General features: G+C 46.1%; 1 protein-coding gene across 2 annotated transcripts in view; it reads right to left on the minus strand.

Moving 5' to 3' along the window:
- Positions 1-9538, minus strand: part of FOXN2 (forkhead box N2) — a 64015-nt gene that overhangs the window by 5919 nt on the left and 48558 nt on the right. For both annotated transcript variants that reach the window (XM_025202834.1, XM_006014723.3), the window contains exon 4: positions 5465-5529. In XM_025202834.1, the coding sequence (XP_025058619.1) occupies positions 5465-5529 (65 nt within the window). The remainder of the gene's footprint in view (positions 1-5464; positions 5530-9538) is intronic.

Here is a 9538-nt window from a genome sequence, read left to right on the forward strand (position 1 = left end):
CTGAACAGGGTAAGGGAAGCTGAGAAAGGCTTGACTAGCAGCATTTTCCCCACTGTTACCAGCAGCTGAAGTAAAAATTGGTGGCATGCACTACTTTAGATGGCTCTTGTTTTGTTCACAGCCATGCTATTACAAAATAACTGCCTATGTGGGAATCACTTCATAGATTCCCCACCCCCCCCAAAAAAACCCCACAAAACGAAAAGAAATGATAAGAAAAGAAACTACTGCGTTGTCATTTGAATGGTCTTAAATCCCATCAGGTCAAATTTTTCCTCAACTGGGAAAAATTAGCTTAAATTTAAGAGGTGCGTGAGAGGGGAAACACGAGTCCCCCCAGCGTGGCCCAGACCCCTAATCAGAATGCCCTGGCACTCACTGCAGGAGCAGAGACGGGCAGAAGCGAGGAGGAGACCGGAGCTCAGACACAGGCAGAGGTGCAGGCTCAGCAGTTTTGCAGTTGCCTGAGCCTGTGTATTGGAGAGAGCTGGGGGCGTGGCTTCCGAACAGCCTGGGCTGCTCAAAAGGCAGATGGGGAAACAGCCTAAAGCCTTTAGTATCTTATGTTTACTCAAGCAGACAGCCATCCTGTTAGTCTCAGGGCAAGCGTGAAGAAAAGATTCAACAGCGGATCAGCAGGCAGGCCAGGAAGTGCCCTTTGCTGACAAACGATACTGAATTCCCACGCAATTCTCCCTCATACTGGACTTCCAAGAGAGCACTAAAGTCTCTACCTATGCGGCCACAAAAAATACCATCATATTTTCTTGGTAGATAGATAGCCTGTTCAAGATTCATCCTAAATCACCTTTACAGGAGATTGCTGCCAGGAATACTCCTCTACAGACACTTCTCCTTTTGGCAGGGACAGCAAATTTCCAATGGAACAGGGCTTAGTATTGGCCTTCATCACTGTCACTCAGCCACATACAACAAGAGTTCTCCACAGAAATTGTATTTCACCTGACCATGGTTGTACATTTCTGGAACCCCTGCACAGAATAAGATATCCACAGTCTCCCCCCCAACCACATTTGGACTTAAATGGAGAGAAACTCAGTTGACATATGTACCATTTTACTTGAATCAATGATGCCACCATTAAAAGGAAGGCTATAGTGTCCTAAAGCCTAATTTTTTCCTAGTGGGACACCAGAAATGGAGATCTACAAGACAGGACTATAGCCAACCTCCCCAATCTTTCAGGTTGTTGATTTCATAGACATTAGGGCTGGAAGGAACCTCAGAAGAGCACTGAGTCCAGCCCCCTGCCCCAGGGGGGAGGAAGTCAGCAAGGATCTTAGGAGCTCAGGAAGAGAAACATCCAAATGTCTCTTGAAGGTGTTCAAAGTAGGTGCTTGAACCACCTCCGGCGGCAGGCTATTCCAGACCTTGGGGGCTCGGACAGTAAAAAAGTTCTTCCTTATGTTCAGCCTGAAACGGTCGTGGAGGAGTTTGTGACCGCTGAATCTTGTCATCCCTCGGGTCGCTCTGGTGAACAGATGTTCCCCCAGATCCTGGTGAGTACCGCTGATAAAATTATAGGTGGCCACCAGATTCACCCCTGAGCCTGCACTTTTCCAGGCTGAAGAGTCCCATGGCTCTCAGCCTCTCATAATAAGGTCTGTTTTTCTGACCTCTGATCATGCATGTGGCTCTCCTCTGGACTCTCTCAAGCTTCTCCACATACTTTTGAACTGAGGAGCCCAAAACTGGATGCAGTACTCCAGCTGTGGCCTCACCAAGGCCGAGTACAACAGGAGAATGACGTCCTGGGATTTGCTTGAGAAACATCTATGGATGCAAGCCAGCGTTTTGCTTGCTTTACTAGCTGCAACTTCACATTGATGGCTCATGTTCATCTTGTGGTCAATCATGACCCCCAAGTCCCTTTCATCCATAGTGCTAGCCAGCGTAGCACTGCCGAGGCTATAAACATGCTGCAGGTTTTTCCTCCCAAGGTGGAGAACCTTGCATTTTTCGGTGTTAAACACCATCAGGTTCTCGTCTGCCCATTTCCTGAGCCTGTCACGGTCAGCCTTGATCACCCTCCTGTCCTCAGGTGTGGATGCTTTACCCCTAAGTTTGGTGTCGTTGGTGAACTTGGCCAGTCCGCTTCTGACACCAATGTCTACATCATTGATGAGGATGTTGAACAGTATAGGCCCAATGACAGAGCCTTGGGGGACCCCACTGGTCACAGCGCACCACAACGATTGTCTTCCATCAACCACCACCCTCTGGGTCCTACCATAGAGCCAATTCCCCAGCCAGTGGATCGTGGTGAGCCCAAGGCCGCAGTTAGCCAGTTTTGCTAACAGGTGATCATGGGATACCAGATCAAAGGGTTTTTTTAAGTGAACATATATGACATCAATCTCTTCTCCCTTGTCCAGGTGATAGGTCACTGGTTGTAAAAGGAAATTAGATTGGTCAAGCAAGAACTACCTGCAACAAACCCATGCTGGGTATCCCTCAGGATGTTGCCATCGGCCAGCCTGCTAAGAATGGCCTCTTTGATCTTTTCTAAAACCTTCCTTGGGATAGAGGTCAGGCTGATGGGCCTGTAGTTTGCCAGATCCACTTTCCTCCCTTTCTTGAAGATAGGCACCACATTGGCCTTCTTCCAATCTTTGGGCATTTCACCAGAGCGCCAGGAGTTCTTGAAGATCTGTGCCAAGGGCTGGGCTATGATGCTTGCCAGCTCCTTGAGTACCCTGGGGTATAAACTGTCAGGGCTGGCTGACTTGAAAGTATCCAGCCTCTCAAGGTGTTCCTTCATAACATCAGCACTGATGGAGGGTAAGGAATCTCCCTCACCTGGGCCTTCCTGTCCCGAAATGGGCAGGGGCATCCAACTGGACTGGTGAAAACCTGAAACAAAGTACCCATTTAGCAAGTTGGCTTTTTCCTGGGCATCAGTTGTCCCATGTGGTTTAGCAGGCATCCAATGTTGCCCTTGCTTTTCCTCCGGCTCCCCACATATCTAAAAAAGAACTTTTTATTATCCTTGATACTTGTAGCTAGCTGGAGTTCCGTCGCAGCCTTGGGTTTCCTGGTTCGCTCCCTGCAGGTCTGGACCAGTGCAGAGTATTCCTCCTTGGAGGTGGATCAAGTCCTCCATCCTTTGTAGGTCTCTCTTTTTAGACACAGGAGGTCCGCTAGTTCCCTGGAAAGCCAGGGGAAGCTGCTATGCCCTTTTGCTGCCAAGATCTTTTGATGAAGATCTTGAACAAAACCAACCCCAGAAATGACCTGAGGCACTTCACTTGATGCCGACTGACAACTAGACATCAAGCCATTGACTACAAACCTCTGAGCCCGACAATACAGCCAGTTTTCTATCCATTAGCAGTAAAGCTTAGGATTCATCCACACTTCAGTCAAAGATATATATGACTCCACCATGTGTAGACATACCTATGCTAGCTCAGGTACTGCTAACAATCTACCTGTTATAGTTATGGCAGCACAGAGCTTGGTGAAGGCTGCAAGCCCACCTGAGCAAGCATGCTGTCAGTGAGCTTGGGCACATCTAGAGGAGTTACCATTGTGGCTTTGAACTTTTCAGATGATTTCAGGCTTCTCGGTAGAGAAGCTCTTGCAGCCACAAGGAACCACAATGTGATGTGAAGAACCTTTCGGGCACTGACTGCTCTATAAAATGAATAAACAAGTTGAACCAGGTTGTGAATGGGAAAGGGAAAAAATGCTGCAATGCTAAGCCTCAACCATGGCTGAATATGTTGTTCAGCGTTAGCAGCATACCAGGTCAGCTCCTTCCGTTCTCTATCAGGTTTTTGGTGGAAGGTTCAAGGCGTCTCTATACTTCAAGAGCTACTGAGACCAAGGGCTACTGCCCTTTTATTCATTTTATTACTGAGTTCAGAAAAAACAGAGATATAATCTTGTTATGAGACAGCAGTGCAGTCTACAGAGTCATCAGCAATATTTAGAGCCAATATTGGACACAGGCTCAAAAATGCAGCAAGAAAATACCATGGGGATTTTGCAGGGTGAGGGTAAAAACCCATTTGTCAATGCAATGAGTGGATAACCTGCCTGAAAAGAAGTATAAAAAAAGAGGAATATCATTATAGCAGTAAAGACAGTTGCGCCACAAGCAGGAACAAAAAATAAAGAAACTGTCAGGATCCTTCCTATTAGACTCCGCCTCATCTGATGACAGAAAATTCTCTCCTTTAAATAAGAAGGGAAAGAAAGGGCTTTTTGAAAGGCTGACAGTCCCTTTTTTAAGGTGCAAGGAAACAATCTTTGACAAGCAGGGAAAAGAAACTGTCACCTGCTGAGTCATTAATACAGGCCTACACAAATGATGGAATTCAGATGGCAGACTGACTGTCACATGTCCATCCACTGCCTCTTTGGCATCAAAGAACAGAGAGGCAGGAAGAAGAAACTGGATCCTAGGTGAACGAAAAGTTCTTAGGACCAGGAAGGGGTTGGGAGCGGGGTGGGGAAGGAACCAGGTGCTATATTGCTATATTTCCATTTTGTGATAACTGCAAGAGTAGTATCTGGATCACACAACCTTAATACATCCCATTACTAGACAATATGAATTTGTAATCCTGCACCTCTGCCTGGAAGAGTTAGCCTAGGATTTCTTTTTGAAGAAGTATAGTTAACAACTTGGGCACTGCAAGATGTGCTGAGTCAGGGTGCATCATATGGTTCTTTTGGCAAAAATCACTTTATCTTTATATATAATCTTTCGCTTTTATGCACAACTCACAAAGGAGATTAAATGTCAAGGCACAATAGAGAAGAACTGGTGAACAGAGAAGGCGCGCACACACACACACACACACACACACACACACACACAGAGATAAGCAACTTCAGTGCACTTTGTGGAATGTGGTCATAAAAGTGGCAATAAAACAGCATCTAGGACAGCTTAGAGGTGGGGCAGCAATGCTAGCCACAAAACATCCCCTATACAAATTACGTGTTCATATAAATTGCAGCAAAGTACAAAGTCAAAACTTATAAACACAGAGAGAGAGGAAGAGGGAGAGAAAAAGAGAAATCCCCTGTAATGGAACGGTGGATTTAAGAACAAAATCAAGAAAGATTTAGCTTTGGAATGGATATCCTACTAGATTATACAGGTTTTAAAATAGGTCAGAGTTTGGGACAAGCAAACAATATACATGTTAGGTACCATACTATGATGAAGAGGATGTTGGACACTGAAATACAAACTTGCTTTATGTCTCAGGACCCAACTGACTGGTTTAAACTGGGGGGGGGGGGGGGGGGGGGGGGAAGAGGAGGAGGAAGGAGTGAGAAGAAACCCACAAATACAACTAGAATGCACATTATTAACTGACTTCCTCAGATGGTATAAAGATACTTTCAGAACAGGTTGATCTGCACAGTTCAGATGATAATTTATGTTGTATATGAATTGGGAGATAGCAGGACACAGAAAATTTACCTTTGAGAGACCGACCATGGTTCTGCTTAAGTACTGAGGTTAAATAGTGAGGAGACGATGGCCTACTGAAAGGAAAGAAAAAAAAAAAGAGTTAAAATAAGGGCACAAATCGTTTTACATTTATGCTATGAATAAATAAGTCACATTAAATGAAAGAATGTTTACACTATGTATAGACAAAAATACATTCAAATGAGGGAAAAGCTAAGGAAACACCACTAATTCTTCTACCTTTGACAGCAAGTGCCCAACCCACCAGACTACTGGCCAGCAGGGTAGAAAGTACTCTCTATTCTTCCAACTGAAGGCAGGTCACTGGGCAGTCAAGATTCTTGGGGCCAAAAATAGACAGAAGAGGAGGGAAGACTCCTGGGTCCATTTCCACTGTTGTTTATGCATTTTATCTAACAACTAGATAGTGTAAGATGCATAACAGCATTGGGAACACAGCCCAGGGCTCACTCTCTCTCACTCTCTCTCTCTCCTGAGTTTACAGTCAAGCAACAGCTTTCATGTTCCCATGATTCTCACATTTCTTTCCATCCAATGGTTTAGCTTCGATGGGAAGTGGGGAGGATGTCACATGCCCTGTGTAGCCCAGACCCAAGGGCACTATCCTTGGAAGTGGGAGATGTGCGACCAAACCCACTGCAACTGACTGGATCTTACAACCCAAGTCTCACACTTCCTGGGCAAGTGTCCTGACTACATAGCTACTAGGAGAAAAATAGGCAAGTCCCCCACCACTGCTACAGCCACCATTGTTTCCATACTACATAACAAAGGCTTCAAACAGTTGCCCAGCATGGTCTCTCCATCAAGGAACCAGGGGCTTAGGCTGAGTTTAAGCACTTTCTAGGTGGAACTGGACCATATCAGAGCTTAGATAGTAATTAGACAGGTAAGGTGACAGCTCTGGATCATTTCTGAGCAGATGTAGCAGCCCAAGACTAGTGGCTTAGGCCAACATGGAGATGCATAATGACTCCAGGCACTGGCTAAACACATGGCTATTGAGTATGGTGGGATAGTATTGCACTGAGTGGCTTGGATAACTAAAAACTGCAGAAGGGCTGCTTTAGACAGTTCAGAGGTAGAACAGGATTTGGGCAAAAATCCACGTGCAACTTTGACTTCAATTAAACTAAACATGTGAGTAAAGATATGTCTGTGCTTGAGGATTTGCATAATCAGGGTGATGCTGCCCACCATAGCCCAGAGGCATAATACACGTACAGGAAACTGGGTACTCTGGGTGTGGCCATCCACCAACTTGCATGACAAACTAGATTGGAACAAAGTACCTCAGTGATTACAATCAGTTACTGCACCAAAAATGGGCCTAGAAGTAATTACTGCAGGCAAGCAGCTGTCCACAATTAAAAAGGTAACAATTTTGACCTTAGTGGAGCTGCAGGTAGACAGTTCTACTTACACCAAGACTGAGTACTGATCCATCCCTCCTAATGCAATCAAAATGCCAGCTGGAACAAGAGTCAGTCTCCCTCCTTACTTGTTTTGACATGTAGCCAGAATAAAGCCTTCGAAAAAGTATAAGTACACCTTTTTGCTTGTCACTACTGTACAAATTCAGTTTGTTTGCTAAGCAGAGCCGCAGTTGTGTGTGTTTGTTAATTACTACTATGTAAAAACTATTTCTTGGCTGCACTACTGCTGAAAGCGAAACGTTTGGATTATTCTTCTTGTACTGAAACTTTAGAATAGTATTTACTTGTGCCATAATCCAGGGCTTTCTGAAATTTTCTGGATTAAGATGCAAGTTTTGGCTAATAAAAAAAGTAAAGGAAGAAACTCTCCTTTTTCTGCTTGGAGGATAGACCTTAGAACAGCAGTTTAAAAAAATAAAAAAATAAATAAAAGAAAAGAGAAAACCTTAGAACTGGAGGGGGAAAATACCGTAACTGTTCAGCGCCTTGAGAAAATAAAGTAAACAGCAACAACAAATAATTCCATATATACTCACATACACCCCCCCCCCCCCCAAAAAAAAAAAAAAAAAAAAAAATCAGCCCTCCAAAGCTGGGTTGCATATCTTATGTGGTAAAGGAAATCATTCTCCCTACAATAGGAACTAGTAGGCCTGTGTGAAGTGGCTAGTATTTGCTTCGGATTCAGATTCGGCTGATTTGGGGGACAGCGATTTGATTCAGTGATTGGAATCACTGTCCTGAATCAATTTGCCCAGATCTGATTTGGAGATACAGCTGCAGCCGAGTGGAACAGGCCCCATCCCCCGCCCGCTCTCCCAGCCCCATCAGTGGCTGCCCCACAGGCCCCAGCATCCCCATACTTTCAAATAAAAAAAAGAAAAAGCCCTGCGCTCACCAGCTCCTGCCAGGCAGGGGAGCAATCCTCACTACCCCCCTACTGCCTCATGCTGCATGGTGGAGCTCTGCCACGAGCCCCCAGAGGCCCTGATAGCCGCTGCAGCAGCTGGTGAGCGCAGGGCTTTTTTTTCTTTCTTCTTTTTTCTTAAGTGCCAGGACACTGGGGCCAGGCGGGGTAGCCATTGACAGGCTGGGAGAGCAGGCAGGGGATGGGACCTGTCATGGAGCCCAGGTCCCGTTCCCTATGGTGGCGAGCGGGGACTGTCCGAATCTCCGAATAGATTTGGAGGCTTCAGATCAATTCAGACGTTTTTATTGGTCTCCCAAATCAATTTGGAGAATTGGTCACTGAAGAAAAAAAAAAAAAAAAAAATCAGGTTGAATCTCCTCTGAATCAAATCAGCAACCGAAGCATTACATGGCCCTAGAAGCTATGCTATAAAACCTGCTCCTTCTCTTCAGCCCAGCAAGCAGCAACGGTAGAGTCTAGTTCTAACCGTTTCATAGCCACTGCTAGGTTGGCACTTGGCAGTAGCTTTTAGCTGATCTGAAAAAATCTGTTACCAATTTGGCAGCAACTATGAGAGGGGTTAACACTACAGCTTCTGCTTAAAGCAGTTACTGAGCTGGCTTAGATAGTGAGCTGCTGCATGATGCGAGTTCTCTCTGAAGTGAGCCAGGACTCTGGAAAGACCTTATTTTCTCTTCGTTCTGCCTTCCAAAACCAAGGAGCATTTCTTATTTGGAGATGTGTGGTATGTGAGAAAATATAGTAACAAAACAATGACAGATTGAGGGTGCAATTCTGGATTTACTGAAGTCAATGGCAATTCTGTCACTGGCTTCAGTAAGGCCTGTATTTCACCTTGACTGCAGTAAATGAGGTGCTGTAATTAGCATGTGTGATAAATTACTGTCTTCAGAGAGGGGTACAGCTACTGGAAGACCTGGAAGCTACATCCAACTAGGGCTAGGGACAGAAGTTGTACATAAACTGGGTTAAATAATCAGAGGCTAGTTTAAACCTGTAACAGAACACAAGTTCAGTGCACATAAACCAGTTTCAAAATGGCCAAAACTGGTTTAAGATAAAATCTGGTTGAATGTAGTATCAGGTTTAATGAATTTGGGTCAAACAGGTTTATGGAATTTCTGTCCCAGATGCTTTCCTGGTTCAAGTTAAATAAGAGTCCCCCAGCATCCCAGCATGCTGTGCAGCCCTGGGCTGGGCTGTGCTCTCTGCTCCAACAGAGAAGGGCTGGTCCCACCCCAGCTGCCAGCCCTGCTCCTGGGTGGGGATGAGGCTCCAGGCTGCAGCTCTGCCCAGGAGTTGCCGGGCAGCTGATGCTCTGACCCTCTGAGTTGGCTCTAGCAGAGCAGTGGCGCCAGGGGCCGTGCTCATTCGGCAGCTCCTGGGACAGCAGCAGAGGTCTGGAACGGGTGGAAGAGGGACGGGGAGAAGGCTACTGTTTTTCTTCCCCACACCCTTCTCAGCCAGCCTACTGGCCATGGAGCAAATGTCATCGGGTGACTGGCCCAGTTCCCGGCTGCAGGAAAGCCTGCAGTCCCACCTGAGTTGGAAGCCAGGGCCTGATCACCCAGCTGTGCCCCCTCCCCAGCCAGTGGGCCAGCTGAGGAAGGAGTGGGGGGTGGAAATGGCCTGCATTATGGGTTTCCCACCTTCTGTACTGGGCACAGCCTAGCTGAGGTCCAAAGCTGGGGGGGG

The sequence above is a fragment of the Alligator sinensis genome, unplaced genomic scaffold (genome assembly GCF_000455745.1).
Source record: "Alligator sinensis unplaced genomic scaffold, ASM45574v1 scaffold131_1, whole genome shotgun sequence".
NCBI lineage: Eukaryota > Metazoa > Chordata > Crocodylia > Alligatoridae > Alligator > Alligator sinensis.